Genomic DNA, 25,776 nt, shown 5'->3' with positions numbered 1-25,776 from the left:
CTGAGTGGGGTCAGGAGGGGATAGTCTGTAGCTGAGTGGGAACAGGAGGGGATAGTCTGTAGCTGAGTGGGGATAGTCTGTAGCTGAGCGGGATCAGGAGGGGATAGTCTGTAGCTGAGTGGGGATAGTCTGTAGCTGAGCGGGGTCAGGAGGGGATAGTCTGTAGCTGAGTGGGGTCAGGAGGGGATAGTCTGTAGCTGAGTGGGGATAGTCTGTAGCTGAGCGGGGTCAGGAGGGGATAGTCTGTAGCTGAGTGGGGATAGTCTGTAGCTGAGTGGGGTCAGGAGGGGATAGTCTGTAGCTGAGTGGGGTCAGGAGGGGATAGTCTGTAGCTGAGTGGGGTCAGGAGGGGATAGTCTGTAGCTGAGTGGGGTCAGGAGGGGATAGTCTGTAGCTGAGTGGGGTCAGGAGGGGATAGTCTGTAGCTGAGTGGGGTCAGGAGGGGATAGTCTGTAGCTGAGTGGGGATAGTCTGTAGCTGAGTGGGGATAGTCTGTAGCTGAGTGGGGTCAGGAGGGGATAGTCTGTAGCTGAGTGGGGTCAGGAGGGGATAGTCTGTAGCTGAGTGGGGATAGTCTGTAGCTGAGTGGGGATAGTCTGTAGCTGAGTGGGGTCAGGAGGGGATAGTTTGTAGCTGAGTGGGGTCAGGAGGGGATAGTCTGTAGCTGAGTGGGGATAGTCTGTAGCTGAGTGGGGTCAGGAGGGGATAGTCTGTAGCTGAGTGGGGATAGTCTGTAGCTGAGCGGGATCAGGAGGGGATAGTCTGTAGCTGAGCGGGGATAGTCTGTAGCTGAGCGGGGTCAGGAGGGGATAGTCTGTAGCTGAGTGGGGATAGTCTGTAGCTGAGCGGGGTCAGGAGGGGATAGTCTGTAGCTGAGTGGGGTCAGGAGGGGATAGTCTGTAGCTGAGTGGGGATAGTCTGTAGCTGAGTGGGGATAGTCTGTAGCTGAGTGGGGATAGTCTGTAGCTGAGTGGGGATAGTCTGTAGCTGAGTGGGGATAGTCTGTAGCTGAGTGGGGATAGTCTGTAGCTGAGTGGGGATAGTCTGTAGCTGAGTGGGGATAGTCTGTAGCTGAGTGGGGATAGTCTGTAGCTGAGTGGGGTTAGGAGGGGATAGTCTGTAGCTGAGCGGGGTCAGGAGGGGATAGTCTGTAGCTGAGTGGGGTCAGGAGGGGATAGTCTGTAGCTGAGTGGGGATAGTCTGTAGCTGAGTGGGGTCAGGAGGGGATAGTCTGTAGCTGAGTGGGGTCAGGAGGGGATAGTCTGTAGCTGAGTGGGGTCAGGAGGGGATAGTCTGTAGCTGAGCGGGGTCAGGAGGGGATAGTCTGTAGCTGAGTGGGGTCAGGAGGGGATAGTCTGTAGCTGAGTGGGGTCAGGAGGGGATAGTCTGTAGCTGAGTGGGGTCAGGAGGGGATAGTCTGTAGCTGAGCGGGGTCAGGAGGGGATAGTCTGTAGCTGAGCGGGGTCAGGAGGGGATAGTCTGTAGCTGAGTGGGGTCAGGAGGGGATAGTCTGTAGCTGAGTGGGGTCAGGAGGGGATAGTCTGTAGCTGAGCGGGGTCAGGAGGGAGTACTTGATATTTCCAGACCAGAGTAATGAAAGAGTGTAAAGATCAGATCACCCAAGGTTCTAAATATCAGGATGTGTGGTTTACTATATAATGAATGGCCTTAGCACAGCCCTGCCAAGTAGTGCCAGCCCTGCCACCTGCCAAGTAGTGCCAGCCCTGCCAAGTAGTGCCAGTCCTGCTCATAAACTTATATAGGCCCATCCCTGATGATAGACTTGCCTTCGGAAAGTATTCAGACCCCTTACCTTTTTCCACATTTTGTTACGTTACAGCCTTATTCTAAAATTGATTAAATACAAATCTACACACAATACCCCATAATGACAAAACGAAAAAAATAGTTTTTAGAAATGTTGGCAAATGTATAAAAAATATTTAACAGAAATACCTTATTTACATAAGTATTCAAACCATTTGCTGTGAGACTCGAAATTGAGATCAGGTGCATCATGTTTCCACTGATCATCCTTGAGATGTTTCTACAACTTGATTGGAGTCCACCTGTGGTAAATTCAATTGATTGGACATGATTTGGAAAGACACACACCTGTCTATATAAGGTCCCACAGTTGACAGTGCATGTAGCTCAGTTGGCTACAAGCATGGCGCTTGCAACGCCATGGTTGTGGGTTCGTTTCTCATGGGGGGCCAGTATGAAAAATGTATGCACTCACTAACTGTAAGTCGCTCTGGATAAGAGCATCTGCTAAATGACTAAAAAAATAATAATACAAATACATTTTAAAAAAGAGCAGAAACCAAGCCATGAGGTCGAAGGAATTGTCCGTAGAGCTCCGAGACAGGATTGTGTCGAGGCACAGATCTGTGGAAGGGTACCAAAAAATGTCTGCAGCATTGAAGGTCCCCAAGAACACAGTGGCCTCCATCACTCTTAAATGGAAGAAGTTTGGAACCACCAAGACTCTTCCTAGAGCTGGCCACCCGGCCAAACTGAGCAATCGGGGGAGAAGGGCCTTGGTCAGGGAGGTGACCAAGAACCCGATGGTCACTCTGACAGAGCTCCAGAGTTCCTCTGTGGAGATGGGAGAACCTTCCAGAAGGACAACCATCTCTGTAGAAATTCACCAATCAGGCCTTTATGGTAGAGTGGCCAGACGGAAGCCACTCCTTAGTAAAAGGTACATGACAGCCTGCTTGGAGTTTGTCAAAAGGCACTTAAAGGACTCTCAGACCATGACAAACAAGATTCTCTGGTCTGATGAAACCAAGATTGAACTCTTTGGCCTGAATGCCAAGCATCACGTCTGGAGGAAACCCGGCACCATCCCTACGGGGAAGCATGATGGTGGCAGCATCATGCTGTGGGGATGTTTTTCAGCGGCAGGGACTGGGAGACTAGTTAGGATCAAGGGAAAGATGAACGGAGCAAAGTACTGAGAGGTCCTTTATGAAAACCTGCTCCAGAGCGCTCAGGACCTCAGACTGGGGCGAAGGTTCACCTTCCAACAGGACAACGACCCTAAGCACACAGCCAAGACAACGCATGAGTGGCTTCGGGACAATTCTCTGAATGTCCTTGAGTGGCCCAGCCAGAGCCCGGACTTGAACCCGATCAAACATCTGGAGACCTGGAATTAGCTGCGCAGCGACGCTCCCTATCCAACCTGACAGAGCTTGAAAGGACCTGCAGAGAAGAAACTCCCCAAATATAGGTGTGCCAAGCTTGTAGCGTCATACCCAAGAAGCCTTGAGGCTGTAATCGCTGCCAAAGGTGCTTCAACAAAGTACTGAGTAAAGGGTCTGAATACTTATGTCAATGTGATTATTTTTCTAATAACATTTTTATACATTTTCAAAATGTCCTAAAAAAAATTGTTGCTTTGTTATTGTGGGGTATTGTGTGTAGATTGATGAGGGGAAGAAAACAATTCAATCCATTTTAGAATAAGGCTGTAACTTAACAATGTTCAAAAAGTCAAGGGGTCTGAATACTTTCTGAATGCACTGTATATAGGCCCTGCTCATAGACTTATATATAGGCCCAGCCCTGCTCATAGACTTATATAGACCCAGCCCTGCTCATAGACTTATATAGACCCAGCCCTGCTCATAGACTTATATATAGGCCCAGCCCTGCTCATATACTTATATAGACCCAGCCCTGCTCATAGACTTATATAGACCCAGCCCTGCTCATAGACTTATATAGGCCCAGCCCTGCTCATAGACTTATATAGACCCAGCCCTGCTCATAGACTTATATAGACCCAGCCCTGCTCATAGACTTATATAGACCCAGCCCTGCTCATAGACTTATATAGACCCAGCCCTGCTCATAGACTTATATAGACCCAGCCCTGCTCATAGACTTATATAGGCCCAGGCCTGTACTTCCAGGAACTGGAACCTCCAGCAGGTTTAACAGGACTAAAGAGCTTCTGATCTGGTTTATATGTCGATTAGTCAGGAGAGACGTATGCTTTATCACTGCAGGCAGCCAGCAGGGATTTATAATGTAGCCAACATGTACAGTCAGCTCAGTGAATAGTAAAAGATGACTAGCGCTAGCAGCAATGTGGTTAGCATCATCAGAGGCATGCACTGTTCTTTGTTTCTGTGTTCTACAGACTATTATGCTGAGGTCATTGTAAACACTTCCCTAACTGTCTCCTCTCCCTCCCTGTATCAGCCGGGCGAAGCTGTGGATCTGTATGGAGTACTGTGGTGGAGGATCTCTACAAGACGTATATCATGGTGCGTTGTTCTGCTCACATCTCTCATTTTTAAAAACATTTTTAGTAATTTAGCAGACGCTCTTATTCAGAGCGACTTACAGGAGCGATTAGGGTTAAGTGCCTTGCTCAAGGGCACATCTGCAGATTTTTCACCAAGTCGGCTCGGGGATTTGAACCAGGAAGTATTCTGTTACTGGCCCAACGCTCTTAACCGATGTCTCTCTCTCTCTCTCTCTCTCTCTCTCTCTGGCTCTCTGGCTCTCTGGCTCTCTGGCTCTCTGGCTCTCTGGCTCTCTGGCTCTCTGGCTCTCTGGCTCTCTGGCTCTCTGGCTCTCTGGCTCTCTGGCTCTCTGGCTCTCTGGCTCTCTGGCTCTCTGGCTCTCTGGCTCTCTGGCCCTCTGGCTCTCTGGCTCTCTGGCTCTCTGGCTCTCTGGCTCTCTGGCTCTCTGGCTCTCTGGCTCTCTGGCTCTCTGGCTCTCTGGCTCTCTGGCTCTCTGGCTCTCTGGCTCTCTGGCTCTGGCTCTCTGGCTCTCTCTCTCTCTCTCTCTCTCTCTCTCTCTCTCTCTCTCTCTCTCTCTCTCTCTCTCTCTCTCTCTCTCTCTCTCTCTCTCTCTCTCTCTCTCTCTCTCTCTCTCTCTCTCTCTCTCTCTCTCTCTCTCTCTCTCTCTCTCTCTCTCTCTCTCTCTCTCTCTCTCTCTCTCTCTCTCTCTCTCTCTCTCTCTCTCTCTCTCTCTCTCTCTCTCTCTCTCTCTCTCTCTCTCTCTCTCTCTCTCTCTCTCTCTCTCTCTCTCTCTCTCTCTCTCTCTCTCTCTCTCTCTCTCTCTCTCTCTCTCTCTCTCTCTCTCTCTCTCTCTCTCTCTCTCTCTCTCTCTCTCTCTCTCTCTCTCTCTCTCTCTCTCTCTCTCTCTCTCTCTCTCTCTCTCTCTCTCTCTCTCTCTCTCTCTCTCTCTCTCTCTCTCTCTCTCTCTCTCTCTCTCTCTCTCTCTCTCTCTCTCTCTCTCTCTCTCTCTCTCTCTCTCTCTCTCTCTCTCTCTCTCTCTCTCTCTCTCTCTCTCTCTCTCTCTCTCTCTCTCTCTCTCTCTCTCTCTCTCTCTCTCTCTCTCTCTCTCTCTCTCTCTCTCTCTCTCTCTCTCTCTCTCTCTCTCTCTCTCTCTCTCTCTCTCTCTCTCTCTCTCTCTCTCTCTCTCTCTCTCTCTCTCTCTCTCTCTCTCTCTCTCTCTCTCTCTCTCTCTCTCTCTCTCTCTCTCTCTCTCTCTCTCTCTCTCTCTCTCTCTCTCTCTCTCTCTCTCTCTCTCTCTCTCTCTCTCTCTCTCTCTCTCTCTCTCTCTCTCTCTCTCTCTCTCTCTCTCTCTCTCTCTCTCTCTCTCTCTCTCTCTCTCTCTCTCTCTCTCTCTCTCCTCACACATCATCATCAGAGTTATTGCCATCATAACTTATGGCTTCTTATTGTTGACATGTTTCATCTCTCCCCCTGTCGTATGACCACACCGTTGCCTAGGATTCTGTCTGTAAACTGTAATCAATCTGACCCTTATAATAAACATACACTACATGACCACAAGAGCATTAGTGAGGTCATGCGCTGATGTTGGGCGATTAGGCCTGGCTCGCAGTCGGCGTTCCAATTCATCCCAAAGGCGTTCGTTGGGGTTGAGCTCAGGGCTCTGTGCAGGCCAGTTAAGTTCTTCCACACCAATCTCGACAAACCATTTCTGTATGGACCTCGCTTTATGCACGGGGGCATTGTTATGCTGAAACAGGAAAGGACCTTCCCTAAACTTCTGCCACAAAGTTGGAAGCACAGAATTGTCTAGAATGTCATTGTATGATGTAGCGTTAAGATTTCCCTTCACTGGAACTAAGGGGCCTAACCTGAACCATGAAAAACAGCCCCAGACCATTATTCCTCCTCCACCAAACTTTACAGTTGGGGCAGGTAGAGTTGTCCTGGCATCCGCCAAACCCAGATTTGTCCGTCAGACTGCCAGATGGTGAAGCGTGATTCATCACTCCAGAGAACGCGTTTCTACTGCCCCAGAGTCCAATGGCGGCGAGCTTTACACCTCTCCAGCCGACGCTTGGCATTGCGCATGTTGATCTTAGGCTTGTGTGCAGCTGCTCAGCCATTTAAACCCATTTCATGAAGCATCTGACAAACAGTTATTGTGCTGACGTTGCTTCCAGAGGCAGTTTGGAACTCGGTAGTGAGTGTTGCAACCTCGGACAGACTATTTTTTACACGCTACGCGCTTCAGCACTCGGCGGTCCCGTTCTGTGAGCTTGTGTGGCCTACCACTTCGCGGCTGAGCCGTTGTTACTCCTAGACGTTTCCACTTCACAATAGCAGCACTTACAGTTGACCGGGGCAGCTCTAGCAGGGCAGAAATTTGACGCACTGACTTGTTGTAAAGGTGTCATCCTATGACGGTGTCACGTTGAAAGTCACTGAGCTCTTCAGTAAGGCCATTCTACTGCCAATGTTTGTCTATGGAGATTGCACGGCTGTGTGCTCGATTTTATACACCTGTCAGCAACGGGTGTGGCTACAATAGCCGAATCCACTCATTTGAAGGGTCGTCCACAAACTTTTGTATTTACAGTGTGTAATTAACTATAGAAAGGACAGCAGCAGAATAACCATGTTTTCTTTTCCCAGTGACGGGTCCCTTGTCAGAGATACAGATCGCCTACGTCTGCAGAGAGACCATACAGGTAATTAGACATGGTTCAACCCTCTTGGTGCCAGTTTCCTGGACCTCGACTCGGCCTACTTCTGCGCCCGTCTCAGAGCAGCTGTGCTGGTTTTAGGATCAGAGTTTTGCCTTTTTAGATCACAGTGAAGGAGGTTATATGGACCGGGAGGACCCGATCCTAGATCCTACTCGACGCTTGATACATAAAGCCCCCAAGACTACAAAACTGTACTCAATGGTATCTCCATTAAAAGGGCAGTTTTTTTTATTTAATTTTTTTATTATTATTATTATTTTTTTATTTTATTTTTTTTGTCATTTAGCAGACGCTCTTATCCAGAGCGACTTACAGGAGCAATTAGGGTTAAGTGCCTTGCTCAAGGGCACATCGACAGATTTTTCACCTAGTCGGCTCGGGGATTAGAACCAGCGACCTTTCGGTTACTGGCACTACGCTCTTAACCACTAAGCTACCTGCCGCCCTAGGCCCTTTAGGCCGGAAATAGGCCTAGGTTTAATCTAGATCCAGGAAACCAGCCCTAGTTGGTGTCTTAACTTCTCACTTTACTCTTCTGGGTGTCTCCAATGTTAGCAATTCCACCCCAGTCTCACACGGCTCTTTTCATTCACAGGGTTTGGGATACCTACACAGCAAGGGAAAGATGCACCGTGATATCAAGGTATGGCACCGTACATATTCCCTCTCTCTTCTTTACACTGGCCCACTAAATGTCTCTGCCAGTTCATCATGAAGGGGAAGAAGTCCTTGTCTGCCAGTACCGCTCTCACACCTTCCTCTTCGCGGCAGACTGAGGTGTGAATTACATTGTTAAAAACACGTAGTCTGCAATATTACCCCCTTGTGTCGACGCTGCACCAGAGAAGTATGGTGGTGTTTCATCTCTGCAGAGTGAGTAAAAGCCACAGGAAGAGAGTGGTTGGCTGGCTGGCTGGCTGGCTGGCTGGCTGGCTGGCTGGCTGGCTGGCTGGCTGGCTGGCTGGCTGGCTGGCTGGCTGGCTGGCTGGCTTGGGGGTATGTAGTGGTGTACTGCGGTTGCATGTGACTGATTTAGTCAGTCAGCGTAGGCAGCAGCTCTATAGAGATGAGATGATGACTTGGAATGAAATAATAAAGTCAACAAATGTAATATACACAACAACTGAAATATTTTATTAAAGTCACGTTAATAAATGATGGTCACTACCATCATGGGACTTTTATATTAATCGTTTTATTCTGTGTTAACAGCATTCAAAACTGAAATCAAGAAACATATTATTTTTTAAGAATCGAACAGAAACCAAACCGGACTCAAAACGCACTAATCACTCAGCACTATTAGACACCAAACGGAAGAAAACGGACTGAAACAGGGAGGGATTAACTGGATTTGTCCAATAAGAAACACTCTGTTTCTGTGGCCTACAGACAACGACCCAGTTCATGCCTCTAGCCCTAGTGTAATGGTTCTGTTCTCTTGTGTTGTTGTCAGGGTTGGGTCCAGAGGTTCTGTTCTCTTGTGTTGTTATCAGTGGGTCAGGGTTGGGTCCAGAGGTTCTGTTCTCTTGTGTTGTTATCAGTGGGTCAGGGTTGGGTCCAGAGGTTCTGTTCTCTTGTGTTGTTATCAGTGGGTCAGGGTTGGGTCCAGAGGTTCTGTTCTCTTGTGTTGTTATCAGTGGGTCAGGGTTGGGTCCAGAGGTTCTGTTCTCTTGTGTTGTTATCAGTGGGTCAGGGTTGGGTCCAGAGGTTCTGTTCTCTTGTGTTGTTATCAGTGGGTCAGGGTTGGGTGCAGAGGTTCTGTTCTCTTGTGTTGTTATCAGTGGGTCAGGGTTGGGTGCAGAGGTTCTGTTCTCTTGTGTTGTTATCAGTGGGTCAGGGTTGGGTCCAGAGGTTCTGTTCTCTTGTGTTGTTATCAGTGGGTCAGGGTTGGGTCCAGAGGTTCTGTTCTCTTGTGTTGTTATCAGTGGGTCAGGGTTGGGTCCAGAGGTTCTGTTCTCTTGTGTTGTTATCAGTGGGTCAGGGTTGGGTCCAGAGGTTCTGTTCTCTTGTGTTGTTATCAGTGGGTCAGGGTTGGGTCCAGAGCATATCTCAGCTTTACCACCATACCCAGAGAGTCGTTTCCTGTTTCTGCTGTCCTCTCTCTCTCTCGCTCTCTCTCTTTCCCTCCCTCTCAATTCAATTTCAATTTAAGGGCTTTATTGGCATGGGAAATGTATGTTAACGTTGCCAAAGCAGGTGAAGTAGATAGTAAACAAAAGTGAAATAAACAATAAATATTAACAGTAAACATTACACTCAGAAGTTCCAAAAGAATAAAGACATTTCAAATGTCATTATGTCTTTATACAGTGTTGTAACAATGTGCAAATAGTTAAAGTACAAATGGGAAAATAAATCAACATAAATATGGGTTGTATTTACAATGGTGTTTGTTCTTCACTGGTTGCCCTTTTCTTGTGGCAACAGGTCACAAATCATGCAGCTGTGATGGCACACTGTGGTATTTCACCCAGTAGATATGGGAGTTTATCAAAATTGGATTTGTTTTTGAATTCTTTGTGGGTCTGTGTAATCTGAGGGAAATATGTGTCTCTAATATGGTCATACATTTGGCAGGAGGTTAGGAAGTGCAGCTCAGTTTCCACCTCATTTTGTGGGCAGTGTGCACATAGCCTGTCTTCTCTTGAGAGCCAGGTCTGCCTACGGCGGCCTTTCTCAATAGCAAGGCTATGCTCACTGAGTCTGTACATAGTCAAAGATGTCCTTAATTTTTGGGTCAGTCACAGTGGTCAGGTATTCTGCCACTGTGTACTCTCTGTTTAGGGCCAAATAGCATTCTAGTTTGCTCAGTTTTTTTGTAAATTCTTTCCATTGTTTCAAGTAATTATCTTTTTGTTTTGTCATGATTTGGTTGGGTCTAATTGTGTTGCTGTCACCCCCCCTCTGGCTCTCTCTGGCTCTCTCTCTCTCTGGCTCTCTCTCTCTCTGGCTCTCTCTCTCTCTCTCTCTGGCTCTCTCTCTCTCTGGCTCTCTCTCTCTCTGGCTCTCTCAATTCAAAGGGCTTTATTATCATGGGAAACATTTTTTTACATTGCCAAAGCAAGTAAACCATCTCTGCTCTCCTCTACCCATCTCTTTCTCCCTCCCTCCCTCCCTCCCTCCCTCCCTCCCTCCCTCCCTCCCTCTCTCTTGCGCTCTGTTGCTCTCTCTCCTCCTCTCTCTTCTCTCTCCTCCTCTCTCGTCTTCTCTCTCTGGTCTCTCTTCTCTCTCTCCTCCCCCTCTCTTTCTCTCTCTCTCTCTCGCTCTCTCCTCCTCTCTCTCCTCTTTCTCTCACTGCAGAATGCCACCAGACACAGCTGTCAATAAACTGCCAACCCCGCTACCACAATACAAACTCCCTCACTATAGTGTTGCCCCACAGTGAAAATACAATACCTGCTAGCTACACAATTACAATCACTTTATCACAACCAGTCAAAGATGAAATAACACACTCATGATAATCATTTTGTGGAAAGGGGAAATGTTTGATCAGCTATTAAGTTCTGAAGAGTTATGGAACTTTATATATCCTCAAATCAAATCAAATCTTATTTGTCACATACACACGTTTAGCAGATGTTATTGCGGGTGTAGCGAAACGCTTGCGTTCCTAGCTCCAACAATGCAGGAATATCTAACAATTCACAAAAATACACACATCTAAAAGTGAAAGAATGGAATTAAGAAATAAATAAATATTAGGATGAGCAATGTCGGAGTGGCATTGACTAAAATACAGTAGAATAGAATACAGTATATACATATGAGATGAGTAAAGCAGTATGTAAACATTATGCATTTGTCCACACCATGAGCAACACATTGCTGTGCGGCTGAGAGACTAACGGCTCGACGTTTGGGTTCTTTTCTTCAGGGTGCTAATATCCTCCTGACAGACAGCGGGGACGTGAAACTAGGTGAGCTATTCGATCTCTATGAAGACGACCTATAAAAGGGCTAACCTCGTGACCCTCAGCTGTGTGTCTGTTTATATAATCTGAAAGGACCTGTCACTTCTCATTCCAGCCGATTTTGGAGTTGCAGCCAAAATAACAGCCACCATTGCCAAGAGGAAGTCCTTCATCGGGACCCCTTACTGGTGAGTCCTCCTCTGAGACCGTTTGTCCTGAATGGCACCCTGTTCCCTTTATAGTTCACTACTTTTATAGGGTGCCATTTGGGGCGACACTTTCTCTCCATAAAGAGCCCCTGAAAGTGTTTATTCAAAGATTGCTGTTGTTCAGGCAACTTTCTCTTCAGGGCCATGCCTCACAACCCACAGGGGGCAGCATTGTAGTACTTTAAATACCCCACAGGGGGCAGCAGTGGAATACGTTAAATACCCCACAGGGGGCAGCATTGGAATACGTTAAATACCCCACAGGGGGCAGCAATGGAGTACTTTAACTACCCCACAGGGGGCAATAGTGGAGTACTTTAACTACCCCACAGGGGGCAGCAGTGGAATACGTTAAATACCCCACAGGGGGCAGCAGTGGAATACGTTAAATACCCCACAGGGGGCAGCAGTGGAATACGTTAACTACCCCACAGGGGGCAGCAGTGGAATACGTTAACTACCCCACAGGGGGCAGCAGTGGAATACGTTAACTACCCCACAGGGGGCAGCAGTGGAATACGTTAAATACCCCACAGGGGGCAGCAGTGGAATACGTTAAATACCCCACAGGGGGCAGCATTGTAATACGTTAAATACCCCACAGGGGGCAGCAGTGTAATACGTTAACTACCCCACAGGGGGCAGCATTGTAATACGTTAACTACCCCACAGGGGGCAGCAGTAGAATACGTTAACTACCCCACAGGGGGCAGCAGTGTAATACGTTAACTACCCCACAGGGGGCAGCATTGTAATACGTTAACTACCCCACAGGGGGCAGCAGTAGAATACGTTAACTACCCCACAGGGGGCAGCAGTGGAATACGTTAACTAACCCTAGAGCCGTATGAATTTTAAACCCGAGCCTGAGCTCGTGGCGCTCTGAGTCTGTGAGTATCCATAGCAACGGCTCCACTTGGGCTGCTCTGCTCAATAAAGAGACATGAGAGAGCAGTTAGCTGTTAGCTACTTTCAGTCACTCTAAACTCTGACAAAACTCAAGGAACATCATTATTTTCTGTGAAATATTCTCTCACCTGTTTTTATATTGGACGAGGTTAAAGCACTTCTGACACCATGTTATGGTCTTAGTCAGATATGATTGTACTGTGCAGCAGAGCACGAGGAAATGGCTGAGCTTCAAAATGTTACTGATCAATTTAGTGAAGCCCTGCCCGAACCTTTAGTTATTGATGAGAAAACAGGCCCTACCCGGCCCTAACCCGATGTATGGCCCCTGAGGTAGCGGATTGAGATGACGTGGAACGGGAAGACTAGATGTGTAATATCCCCAAACTAGAATTCATTCTATTTCTATGTGTAATATGTCTTTATTCTGTCCAGGATGGCCCCGGAGGTAGCAGCGGTGGAGAAGAACGGAGGATACAACCAGCTGTGTGACATCTGGGCCGTGGGCATCACCGCAATAGAACTGGCTGAGCTGCAGCCCCCTATGTTTGACCTGCACCCAATGAGGTACTGCTTCTGCTCCACTTCCTCGTATCTCAGCCAATCAGGGCTGTTTCTGCTCCACTTCCTCGTATATATCAACCAATCAGGGCTGTTTCTGCTCCACTTCCTCATCTCCCTTTTGAGGTGTTGTCAGAAAGCGGATGTTGCCGGTTTTCAGGTTTACAGTATTTTCAACCTAACTTCCGTTTCCCCTGAAAAACGGAAGACCTGCTACGTTAGGTTACTTCCTCATATATCAGCCAATGAATGCTGCTCCTGCCCTCCACTTCCTTACACATGTCATCCACCGATCAACTGCTGTTTCTGCCCCACTTATCTAACAATCTGCTGGATTGATCTACTTCCTGCTTTTGTATTCTGATAATGTTGCCTCTGATCTTTTCATCACTAAGCTGTTCTCTGATCTGATGCAATTAAAATTACAGGGGCGAGTTTCCCAAAATGTTTGTAACACTAAGATTATTGTTAGTCCATTGCCTTAATGCCTTCCACTGGCCTTAAGATGGTCTTAGTGCGTAGGAAGGTTTTGTGAAACTCACCCCAGTACATTGTGTGAAAGTCTCACCACACTAGTGGTAAAATAAGAGAATGTTATATGACATGATTTAATATCAGTTCTCTATATAGCCGGGCTCTGGTCCTCTGTAGCTCAGCTGGTAGAGCACGGCGCTTGTAACGCCAAGGTAGTGGGTTCGAACCCCGGGACCACCCATACACAAAAAAAATAAAAATAAAAAAAATGTATGCACGCATGACTGTAAGTCGCTTTGGATAAAAGCGTCTGCTAAATGGCATATTATTATTATTATTATATGACATGATTGAATATCAGTTGTGTTCTATTCCAGGGCCTTGTTTTTCATGTCAAAGAGCAGCTTTCAGCCTCCCAAGCTAAAAGACAAAACTAAATGGTGAGTACAGTATAGTACACCTGTGACCCGGAGCGGTTATACCCCGTTGTTTCTGTTTTCTGTTTTACTGCTGCAGTCCGTAACGGTAGTTTCCCTTCCAGGTCCACAGCTTTCCATAACTTCGTTAAAGTCTGTCTGACCAAGAACCCAAAGAAGAGACCGACAGCAGAGAAGCTCCTTTCGGTAACTAACTGACACGTACTCATTTGAAAGTGCTTCTTGGTCGAGGAATAGGGTCAGGGAAACTAGCTTATACAGTCTAATTAATCTACATTTTACATTTTAGTCATTTAGCAGACGCTCTTATCCAGAGCGACTTACAGTTAGTGAGTGCATACATTTTCTAGAGTTAATAATTACAAATGTTCTGGATCATTAGGGTTGACAAGACTCTTCCTCTGAGATGTACAAGGTGTTAATTATAGTGAAAATGAAATTCTTCATCTCTTTTTTTTTCTGGACTCCATGGTAAAATATGTCAGTTTGTTAATAGTTGTCACTAGTTATCTGGTATTAGGAGTATTAGTGTGCAGTCCATCTGGTGTTCTTGATGTCACTAGATCACTAATAAAGCCTGTCTCTCCCTCTGTCTGTCTGTCCCTCTGTCTGTCCCTATGTCTGTCTGTCTGTCTGTCTGTCCCTCTGTCTGTCTGTCCCTCTGTCTGTCTGTCCCTCTGTCTGTCCCTATGTCTGTCTGTCTGTCTGTCTGTCCCTCTGTCTGTCTGTCCCTCTGTCTGTCTGTCCCTCTGTCCGTCTGTCCCTCTGTCCTGTCCCTCTGTCTGTCCCCCTGTCTGTCCCTCTGTCTGTCTGTCCCTCTGTCTGTCTGTCTGTCTGTCTGTCCCTATGTCTGTCTGTCTGTCTGTCTGTCTGTCCCTCTGTCTGTCTGTCCCTCTGTCTGTCTGTCCCTCTGTATGTCTGTCCCTCTGTCTGTCTGTCCCTCTGTCTGTCTGTCCCTCTGTCTGTCTGTCCCTCTGTCTGTCTGTCCCTCTGTCTGTCTGTCCCTCTGTCTGTCTGTCCCTCTGTCTGTCTGTCCCTCTGTCTGTCTGTCCCTCTGTCTGTCTGTCCCTCTGTCTGTCTGTCCCTCTGTCTGTCTGTCCCTCTGTCTGTCTGTCCCTCTGTCTGTCTGTCCCTCTGTCTGTCTGTCCCTCTGTCTGTCTGTCCCTCTGTCTGTCTGTCCCTCTGTCTGTCTGTCTGTCTGTCCCTCTGTCTGTCTGTCCCTCTGTCTGTCTGTCCCTCTGTCTGTCTGTCCCTCTGTCTGTCTGTCCCTCTGTCTGTCTGTCCCTCTGTCTGTCTGTCCCTCTGTCTGTCTGTCCCTCTGTCTGTCTGTCCCTCTGTCTGTCTGTCCCTCTGTCTGTCCCTATGTCTGTCTGTCTGTCTGTCCCTCTGTCTGTCTGTCTGTCTGTCTGTCTGTCCCTCTGTCTGTCTGTCCCTCTGTCTGTCTGTCCCTCTGTCTGTCCCTATGTCTGTCTGTCTGTCTGTCTGTCTGTCTGTCCCTCTGTCTGTCTGTCCCTCTGTCTGTCTGTCCCTCTGTCTGTCTGTCCCTCTGTCTGTCTGTCCCTCTGTCTGTCTGTCCCTCTGTCTGTCCCTCTGTCTGTCTGTCTGTCCCTATGTCTGTCTGTCTGTCCCTCTGTCTGTCTGTCCCTCTGTCTGTCCCTATGTCTGTCTGTCCCTCTGTCTGTCTGTCCCTCTGTCTGTCTGTCCCTCTGTCTGTCTGTCCCTCTGTCTGTCCCTATGTCTGTCTGTCTGTCTGTCTGTCTGTCTGTCTGTCCCTCTGTCTGTCTGTCCCTCTGTCTGTCTGTCCCTCTGTCTGTCCCTATGTCTGTCTGTCTGTCTGTCCCTCTGTCTGTCTGTCTGTCTGTCCCTCTGTCTGTCTGTCCCTCTGTCTGTCCCTCTGTCTGTATGTCTGTCTGTATGTCTGTCCCTCTGTCTGTATGTCTGTCTGTCCCTCTGTCTGTCCCTCTGTCTGTCCCTCTGTCTGTGTCTGTCTGTCTGTTTATCCTCCTGTCTGTCTGTCTGTCTCTCTCTGTCTGTCTGTCCCTCCCTCCCCCCCTCCCTCCCTCCCTCCCTCCCTCCCTCCCTCCCCCTCCCCCTCCCTCCCCTCCCCCCCCCCCTCCCTCCCTCCCTCCCTCCCTCCCTCCCTCCCCCTCCCTCCCTCCCCCTCCCTCCCTCCCTCCCTCCCTCCCTCCCTCCCTCCCCCTCCCCCTCCCTCCCTCCCTCCCTCCGTGTTACAGCATGTGTTTATAGGTCAGACAGGGCTGACCAGGAGGGTAGCTGTGGAGCTGCTGGACAAGATGAACAACCCAGACAACCACCAACACTTCTCTGAGGTGGACGACGATGACCTGGAGGTAAATAACTAACCACATCCCTGTCTGTCTGGCTGGGGCTAAAACTAACCACAGCCCTGTCTGTCTGGCTGGGGCTAAAACTAACCACAGCCCTGTCTGTCTGGCTGGGGCTAAAACTAACCACAGCCCTGTCTGTCTGGCTGGGGCTAAAACTAACCACATCACTGTCTGTCTGTCTGGGGCTAAAACTAACCACAGCCCTGTCTGTCTGGCTGGGGCTAAAACTAACCACAGCCCTGTCTGTCTGGCTGGGGCTAAACTAACCACAGCCCTGTCTGTCTGGCTGGGGCTAAAACTAACCACAGCCCTGTCTGTCTGGCTGGGGCTAAAACTAACCACATCCCTGTCTGTCTGGCTGGGGCTAAAACTAATCACAGCACTGTCTGTCTGGCTGGGGCTAAAACTAACCACAGCACTGTCTGTCTGGCTGGGGCTAAAACTAACCACAGCCCTGTCTGTCTGGCTGGGGCTAAACTAACCACAGCCCTGTCTGTCTGGCTGGGGCTAAAACTAACCACAGCCCTGTCTGTCTGGCTGGGGCTAAACTAACCACAGCACTGTCTGTCTGGCTGGGGCTAAACTAACCACAGCACTGTCTGTCTCCCTATTCCCATATATACAGTGCATCCCTATAACTTTCTCTCTATCCCTCTCCTTCCTCTCACTCTCAATTCATCAGCGATTGGATTGTCTCTAACCAATCAGAGTATCAAAGTTTATAACATAATCTTGTAGGCCGGCTCTGGCCCCATCCCATCGGTTTCTGGGACCAATCGGAACAATCAGAATGTGTTCTCATTCTAGAAGACGTCAGGGAGGAAAGCAAATCCAGACTCATGTTGGAGAATAAATGCTAGTGTGCGTGGCGTCTGGCTGGGAGCCGTGTGGATAGGGAGTAGGGTGCAATTTGGTACACAGCCAGCTACTGGGGTACACGTAATCATGTGACCGTGCATGTCAGGGGAAACATGGCTCCTTAACTAATAACACATTTCACATTGCTGCACTGCTGTCCTCACCTTTTATGATATTGTTTACACCTGTGGTGTCATGTTATGTATTTACCAGTGTATTCAGAAAGTATTCAGACCCCTTCACTTTTTCCACATTTTGTTACGTTTACAGCCTTCATCTTAAATGGATAAAATACAAAATTGTCCTCATCAATCTACACACAATCTAGCCCATAATTTTGTAAGTCGCTCTGGATAAGAGCGTCTGCTAAATGACAAAAATGTAAATGTATAATGACAAAGCGAAAAACAGTTAAAAAAACAGAGCTACCTTATTTACATGAGTATTCAGACCCTTTGCTATGAGACTTGAAATTGAGCTCAGGTGCATCCTGTTTCCATTGATCATCCTTGAGATGTTTCTACAACTTGATTGGAGTCCACCTGTGGTAAATTCAATTGATTGGACATGATTTGGAAAGGCACACACCTGTCAATATAAGGTCCCACAGTTGACAGTGCATGTCAGAGCAGAAACCAAGCCATGAGGTCGAAGGAATTGTCCGTAGAGCTCCGAGACAGGATTGTGTCGAGACACAGATCTGGGGAAGGGTACCAAAACATTTCTGCAGCATTGAAGGTCCCCAAGAACACAGTGGCCTCCATCATTCTTAAATGGAAGAAGTTTGGAACCACCAAGACTCTTCCTAGAGCTGGCCGCCCGGCCAAACTAGGAAGAGTCTTGGAGAAGGGCCTTGGTCAGGGAGGTGACCAAGAACCCGATGGTCACTCTGACAGAGCTCCAGAGTTCCTCTGTGGAGATAGGAGAACCTTCCAGAAGGACAACCATCTCTACAGCACTCCACCAATCAGGCCTTTATGGTAGAGTGGCCAGACGGAAGCCACTCCTCAGTAAAAGGCACATGACAGCCCGCTTGGAGTTTTCCAAAAGGCACCTAAACACTCTCAGACCATGAGAAACAAGATTCTCTGGTCTGATGAAACCAAGATTTAACTCTTTGGCCTGAATGCCAAGCGTCACGTCTAGAGGAAACCTGGCACCATCCCTACAGTGAAGCATGGTGGTGACAGCATCATGCTGTGGGGATGTTTTTCAGCAGCAGTGACTGGGAGACTAGTCAGGATCAAGGGAAAGATGAACGGAGCAAAGTACAGAGAGATCCTTGATGTAAACCTGCTCCAGAGAGCTCAGGACCTCAGATTGGGGTGAAGGTTCACCTTCCAACAGGACAACGACCCTAAGCACACAGCCAAGACAACGCAGGAGTGGCTTCAGGACAAGTCTCTGAATGTCCTTGAGTGGCCCAGCCAGAGCCCGGACTTGAACCAGATCGAACATCTCTGGAAAGACCTAAGAATAGCTGTGCAGTGACGCTCCCAATCCAACCTGACAGAGCTTGAGAGGATCTGCAGAGAAGAATGGGAGAAACTCCCCAAATACAGGTGTGCCAAGCTTGTAGCGTCATACCCAAGAAGACTCGAGGCAGTAATCGCTGCCAATGGTGCTTCAACAAAGTACTGAGTAAAGGGTCTGAATACTTATGTAAATGTGATATTTCCATTATTTATTTAGTTTATAGATTTGCAAAAACAACGTTTAAAAAAAATTATTTTCTACATTGTATAATAATAGTGAAGACATCAAAACTATGAAATAACACATATGGAATCATGTAGTAAACAAAAAAGTGTTAAACAAATCAAAATATATTTTATATTTGAGATTCTTGAAATAGCCACCCTTTGCCTCTGACAGCTTTGCACACTCTTGGCATTCTCTCAACCAGTTTCATGAGGTAGTCACCTGGAATGCATTTCAATTAACAGGTGTACCTTCTTCACAGTTAATTTGTGGAATTTATTTCCTTTTTAATGCGTTTGAGACAATCAGTTGTGTTGTGACAAGGTAGAGGGGGTATACAGAAGATAGCCCTATTTGGTAAAAGACCAAGTCCATATTATGTCAAGAACAGCTCAAATAAGCAAAAAGAAATGACAGTCCATCATTACTTTAAGACATGAAGTCAGTCAATTCTGAAAATTTCAAGAACTTTGAAAGTTTCTTCAAGTGCAGTCACAAAAAACATCAAGCGCTATGATGAAACTGGCTCTCATGAGGACCGCCACAGGAATGGAAGACCCAGAGTTACCTCTGCTACAGAGGATAAGTTCATTAGAGTTAACTGCACCTCAGAAATTGCAGCCCAAATAAATGCTTCACAGAGTTCAAGTAACAGACACATCTCAACATCCAACTGTTCAGAGGAGACTGCGTGAATCAGGCCTTCAAGGTCGAATTGCTGCAAAGAAACCACTACTAAAGGACACCAATAAGAAGAAGAGACCTGCTTGGGCCAAGAAACACGAGCAATGGACATTAGACCGGTGGAAATGTGTCCTTGGTCTTGGGTCCAAATTTGAGATTTTTGGTTCCAACCACCATGTCGTTGTGAGACGTGGTGTGGGTGAACGGATGATCTCTGCATGTGTATTTCCCACCGTGAAGCATGGAGGAGGTGGTGTTATGGTGTGGGGGTGCTTTGCTGGTGACACAGTCTGTGATTTATTTAGAGTTCAAGGCACACTTAACCAGCATGGCTACCACAGCATTCTGCAGAGATATGGCATCCCATCTGGTTTGGGCTTAGTGGGACTATCATTTGTTTTTCAACAGGACAATGACCCAAAACACACATCCAGGCTGTGTAAGGGCTATTTTACCAAGAAGGAGAGTGATGGATGCTGCATCAGATGACCTGGCCTCCACAATCACCCGACCTCAACCCAATTGGTTTGGGATGAGTCAGACCGCAGAGTGCAGGAAAAGCAGCCAACAAGTGCTCAGCCAACATGTGTCTCCTGAGTGGCGCAGTGGTCTAAGGCACTGCATCGCAGTGCTAACTGTGTCACTAGAGATCCTGGCAGCCGGCCGCGACCGGGAGACTCATGGGCGGCGCACAATTGGCTCCAGCGTCGTCCAGGGTAGGGGAGGGAATGGCCGGCAGGGATGTAGCTCAGTTGATAGAGCATGGCGTTTGCAACGCCAGGGTTGTGGGTTCGATTCCCACAGGGGGCCAGTATAAAAAAAAAAAAAAATCTATATATATGTAAGTCGCTCTGGATAAGAGCGTCTGCTAAATGACTAAAATGTAAATGTAAAATGCTCAGCATATGTGGGAACTCCTTCAAGACTGTTGGAAAAGCATTCCAGGTGAAGCTGGTTGAGAGAATGCCAAGAATGTGGAAAGCTGTCATCAAGGCAAAGGGTGGCTACTTTGAAGAATCTAAAATCGAAAATATATTTTCATTTGTTTAACACTTTTTGGGTTACTACATGATTCCATATGTGTTATTTCATAGTTTTGATGTCTTCACTATTATTCTACAATGTAGAAAATAGTAAAAAATAAAGAAAAACCCTTGAATGAGTAGGTGTTCTAAAACTTTTGACTGGTAGTGTATATACTTTCACTTTGAGACTTATCTAATTTTGATGTCTGTCTACTCTCTCTTCTCCCCCTCTCCTCTCTCTCCCCCCCTCTCTCTCCCCTCTCTCTTCTCCCCCTCTCCCCTCTCTCTCTCCCCCTCTCTCTCTCCCCTCTCTCCTCCCCCTCTCTCTCCCCTCTCTCCTCCCCCTCTCCCCTCTCTCTTCTCCTCTCTCTCCTATCGCTCGCGCTCTATCTTTCTCCCCCCCTCTTTCTTTCCCCCTCTCTCTCCCTCCCTCCTCAGCCTCTCTCAGTAGTGAGACACACCATCCGTTCCACCAACAAACACTCCAGAGCAGAGATCAGCTGTAAGTAACAGCAGCCCTCCTCCTCTGCTCTCTCCTCCTTTCTTCCCCTCTGCTCTCTTCTCTCCTCTGCTCTCTTCTCTCCTCCCCTCTGTCCTCCTCCCCTCTGTCCTCCTCCCCTCTGTCCTCCTCCCCTCTGTCCTCCTCTCCTCTGTCCTCCTCCCCTCTGTCCTCCTCCCCTCTGTCCTCCTCCCCTCTGTCCTCCTCCCCTCTGTCCTCCTCCCCTCTGTCCTCCTCTCCGTCCTCCCTCTGTCCTCCCTCCTCTGTCCTCCCCTCCTCTGTCCTCCCCTCCACTCTGTCCTCCCCTCCACTCTGTCCTCCCCTCCACTCTGTCCTCCCCTCCACTCTGTCCTCCCCTCCACTCTGTCCTCTGCCCTCCACTCTGTCCTCTGCCCTCCTCTCCTCTGTTCTCCTCTCTCCTCTGTCCTCCTCTCCTCCTCTCCTCTCTCCTCCCCTCCTCCAATGATTATCTGTCAACATCCCACAGTAGCTAGACACCTTCTAGGAACCCCCACCCTCTTGTCCCTAGCCGACCAGTGGGATTAGTCAGAGCTCTGAATCTGCTCTCCCATTGGCTGGTCTGTCTGTCAGTCTTCCTGTCAGAGGTTGTGTGCTCCAGTAGCAGGTCAGTCTCTCCTGCAGGGCGGGCCATAGTGTTGATCCTGCCAGGACCCGTTTGAGAGCAGCGGACATGCTGGGTTCAAATAGTATTCAAAATCTTTCAAATAGTGTTGAGCATTTGCTTGAACCTGCCTGGAGTGCCAGATGAGTGGGGCATTTCCCGTTTGATAAAAACATGGTTCCTTTGCACCAGGCACACTGCAACGGATTTACGTCATAAAAACCTGTTGGGGCGGGGGCAGGCTTAGAGATGGCAAAGCCTAATTCAGAAGCATGTCTGTTCTACGAAATATATTCCCAAATAAATGTGTTCTCAAATATTTTATTTTCTCTTGTTGCGCTGAACTGACATGCATGATTGTTTGCGACACTCCGATGTTCAGATAAATGGAATTTCACACATGGTTTTGAGCAATAGTTGAAGTCAAAGTTTGATTATTTGTTACATAGTATTTTAAAAAATTTGGTTCAGTTAGTTTCACATTGCCAAATGTCAAACGAACAAAAATTCCCGAACAAAACCACGTGTCCATGCAAGTCATTTATTTATTGGACAAAAATGCTCATCTATGATCGTCATGAAGCGTCACTTGTGTTTCCCAATCTTCATAGTACTTTCGCTTTGGTCTCCCAACAACATGTGGGAGCAAACGGTGCAATAGCCGCTCTGAGATGTGACTGGTCTATATTCTGTAGCCTATATGCCATGTGGGACTATAACCCAGTCTCCCATGATCTGCATCGAATGCGCTCATAAATGCACTGATACACACAGAATGTTTCAGAGATGTGAAGTTATGATGCTTCTCGCAGTCAGAACAACCAATAATGATGAGGAACTCACTTCCTGTGTTTGGTCCGGACCAATAATGATGAGGAACTCACTTCCTGTGTTTGGTCCGGACTGTGTTCTCACCTGGAGCCAACTGCAGCACGGAACAAATAGAAAACCGCTGTGCGTTGGTTAGTAACCGCTGTGCGTTGGTTAGTAACCGCTGTGCGTTGGTTAGTAACCGCTGTGCGTTGGTTAGTAACCGCTGTGCGTTGGTTAGTAACCGCTGTGCGTTGGTTAGTAACCGCTGTGCGTTGGTTAGTAAACGCTGTGCGTTGGTTAGTAACCGCTATGCGTTGGTTAGTAACCGCTGTGCGTTGGTTAGTAACCGCTGTGCGTTGGTTAGTAAACGCTGTGCGTTGGTTAGTAAACGCTGTGCGTTGGTTAGTAAACGCTGTGCGTTGGTTAGTAAACGCTGTGCGTTGGTTAGTAAACGCTGTGCGTTGGTTAGTAAACGCTGTGCGTTGGTTAGTAAACGCTGTGCGTTGGTTAGTAACCGCTGTGCGTTGGTTAGTAACGCTGTGCGTTGGTTAGTAACTCGCTAGCGTTGGTTAGTAACCGCTGTGCGTTGGTTAGTAAACGCTGTGCGTTGGTTAGTAAACGCTGTGCGTTGGTTAGTAAACGCTGTGCGTTGGTTAGTAAACGCTGTGCGTTGGTTAGTAACCGCTGTGCGTTGGTTAGTAACCGCTGTGCGTTGGTTAGTAACCGCTGTGCGTTGGTTAGTAACCGCTGTGCGCTGGTTAGTAACCGCTGTGCGCTGGTTAGTAACCGCTGTGCGTTGGTTAGTGAACGCTGTGCGTTGGTTAGTGCGCTTCCCGAGTGTGGATAGTGTTCACACCCGTCCAAAAGAACCGAACTAAGGGGGTAACACCAGAGTTTGGGAAAAGAATACACACAAAAAAGCCCCCTTAAACAGTGAAAGCTTCCTTAAACAGTGAAAGCTTCCTTAAACAGTGAAAGCTTCCTTAAACAGTGAAAGCTTCCTTAAACAGTGAAAGCTTCCTTAAACAGTGAAAGCTTCCTTAAACAGTGAAAGCTTCCTTAAACAGTGAAAGCTTCCTTAAACAGTGAAAGCTTCCTTAAACAGTCTATAATGCGCACCACCGCATCGCTCAACTCAGACAGCAGTGTGTAGCCAACCTCCCGAGTGGGGCAGTGGTCTAAGGCGCTGCATCGCAGTGCTAACTGTGCCACTAGAGATCCTGGTTCGAATCCAGGCCCCCCCGTGGCAATCGAACCCACAACCCTGGCGTTGCAAACGCCATGCTCTACCAACTGAGCTACATCCCTGCCGGCCATACCCTCCCCTACCCTGGACGACGCTGGGCCAATTGTGCGCCGCCCCATGGGTCTCCCGGTCGCGGCCGGCTACGACAGAGCCTGGATTCGAACCAGGATCTCTAGTGGCACAGCTAGCACTGCGATGCAGTGCCTTAGACCACTGCGCCACTCGGGAGAGTAGGCTATATGTTATTGGGCTCATATCTGGAGGTGGAAATTATATTTTAGATGGTGTCAGCATAATTTTACTTTCATTCATTTTGGAGTAGAATGTCCTTTTAAAAAGTCACCAGAACTGAGCTTCTCAGTCCTTCTACATAAAACATTTCCTGGGGATGACCCCCAACCCCCAACTAGTCACTTTTCAATTTTAATTACATCAACAGGTCAATATCCCTGATTGACCCTGGCCCCCCCTCCAATGCTTCCCACAGTTGTATCAAGTTGGCTGGATGTCCTTTGGGTGCTGGACCATTCTTGATACACACGGGAAACTGTTGAGCGTGAAAAACCCAGCAGCGTTGCAGTTCTTGACACAAACCGGTACGCCTGGCACCTACTACCATACCCCATTCAAAGGCACTTAAATATTTGTCTTGCCTATTCACCCTCTGAATGGCACACATACACAATCCATGTCTCAAGGCTTTAAAATCCTTCTTCAACCTGTCTCCTCCCCTTCATCTACACTGATTGAAGTGGATTTAACAAGTGACCTCAATAAGGGCTCATTGCTTTCACCTGAATTCACCTGGTCAGTCTATGTCATAGAAGAGCAGGTGTTCCTAATGTTTTGTCTACTCAGTGTAAGTAATGTAAGCAATCGATTATGCAAGTAATAGATCATGCTAGATAGTGTTTTTAGCAGTAACAAATGATAAGGTAAGTTGTGTGTTAGCGAAAAACACATGCAATGTGTTCTTCCTGTTATGTAGGAGATGTAGTGTTGTCTTTTTACTGTTCAAAAACAATCACTGGGTGTGGCTGTCTGCAGATACAGGACTAGTAACAGTGATGTATTTTAATAGTTGTTTGTGTAATTGACTACTAGTAGTGGTTCCTTTAGTTGTTTATGTAATAGACTACTAGTAGTGGTTCCTTTAGTTGTTTATGTAATAGACTACTAGTAGTGGTTCCTTTAGTTGTTTATGTAATAGACTACTAGTAGTGGTTCCTTTAGTTGTTTATGTAATAGACTACTAGTAGTGGTTCCTTTAGTTGTTTATGTAATAGACTACTAGTAGTGGTTCCTTTAGTTGTTTATGTAATAGACTACTAGTAGTGGTTCCTTTAGTTGTTTATGTAATAGACTACTAGTAGTGGTTCCTTTAGTTGTTTATGTAATAGACTACTAGTAGTGGTTCCATTTAGTTGTTTATGTAATAGACTACTAGTAGTGGTTCCTTTAGTTGTTTATGTAATAGACTACTAGTAGTGGTTCCTTTAGTTGTTTATGTAATAGACTACTAGTAGTGGTTCCATTTAGTTGTTTATGTAATAGACTACTAGTAGTGGTTCCTTTAGTTGTTTATGTAATAGACTACTAGTAGTGGTTCCATTTAGTTGTTTATGTAATAGACTACTAGTAGTGGTTCCTTTAGTTGTTTATGTAATAGACTACTAGTAGTGGTTCCATTAGTTGTTTATGTAATAGACTACTAGTAGTGGTTCCATTTAGTTGTTTATGTAATAGACTACTAGTAGTGGTTCCTTTAGTTGTTTATGTAATAGACTACTAGTAGTGGTTCCTTTAGTTGTTTATGTAATAGACTACTAGTAGTGGTTCCTTTAGTTGTTTATGTAATATACTACTAGTAGTGGTTCCTTTAGTTGTTTATGTAATAGACTACTAGTAGTGGTTCCTTTAGTTGTTTATGTAATAGACTACTAGTAGTGGTTCCATTTAGTTGTTTATGTAATAGACTACTAGTAGTGGTTCCTTTAGTTGTTTATGTAATAGACTACTAGTAGTGGTTCCTTTAGTTGTTTATGTAATAGACTACTAGTAGTGGTTCCTTTAGTTGTTTATGTAATAGACTACTAGTAGTGGTTCCATTTAGTTGTTTATGTAATAGACTACTAGTAGTGGTTCCTTTAGTTGTTTATGTAATAGACTACTAGTAGTGGTTCCTTTAGTTGTTTATGTAATAGACTACTAGTAGTGGTTCCTTTAGTTGTTTATGTAATAGACTACTAGTAGTGGTTCCTTTAGTTGTTTATGTAATAGACTACTAGTAGTGGTTCCTTTAGTTGTTTATGTAATAGACTACTAGTAGTGGTTCCTTTAGTTGTTTATGTAATAGACTACTAGTAGTGGTTCCTTTAGTTGTTTATGTAATAGACTACTAGTAGTGGTTCCTTTAGTTGTTTATGTAATAGACTACTAGTAGTGGTTCCTTTAGTTGTTTATGTAATAGACTACTAGT

General features: G+C 46.9%; 1 protein-coding gene across 5 annotated transcripts in view; it reads left to right on the top strand.

Moving 5' to 3' along the window:
• Positions 1-25,776, top strand: part of map4k5 (mitogen-activated protein kinase kinase kinase kinase 5) — a 132,922-nt gene that overhangs the window by 34,216 nt on the left and 72,930 nt on the right. For all 5 annotated transcript variants that reach the window (XM_041847345.2, XM_041847347.2, XM_041847349.2 and 2 more), the window contains exons 5-14: positions 4,219-4,283; positions 6,921-6,976; positions 7,590-7,637; positions 10,875-10,917; positions 11,027-11,099; positions 12,465-12,596; positions 13,442-13,504; positions 13,606-13,687; positions 15,736-15,852; positions 20,556-20,619. In XM_041847345.2, coding sequence (XP_041703279.1) covers positions 4,219-4,283; positions 6,921-6,976; positions 7,590-7,637; positions 10,875-10,917; positions 11,027-11,099; positions 12,465-12,596; positions 13,442-13,504; positions 13,606-13,687; positions 15,736-15,852; positions 20,556-20,619 — 743 coding nt within the window. The remainder of the gene's footprint in view (positions 1-4,218; positions 4,284-6,920; positions 6,977-7,589; positions 7,638-10,874; positions 10,918-11,026; positions 11,100-12,464; positions 12,597-13,441; positions 13,505-13,605; positions 13,688-15,735; positions 15,853-20,555; positions 20,620-25,776) is intronic.

Source organism: Coregonus clupeaformis, chromosome 25 (assembly GCF_020615455.1).
Source record: "Coregonus clupeaformis isolate EN_2021a chromosome 25, ASM2061545v1, whole genome shotgun sequence".
In the NCBI taxonomy this organism is placed as follows: Eukaryota; Metazoa; Chordata; class Actinopteri; order Salmoniformes; family Salmonidae; genus Coregonus; species Coregonus clupeaformis.
This window is presented reverse-complemented; position numbering and strand designations above follow the sequence as displayed.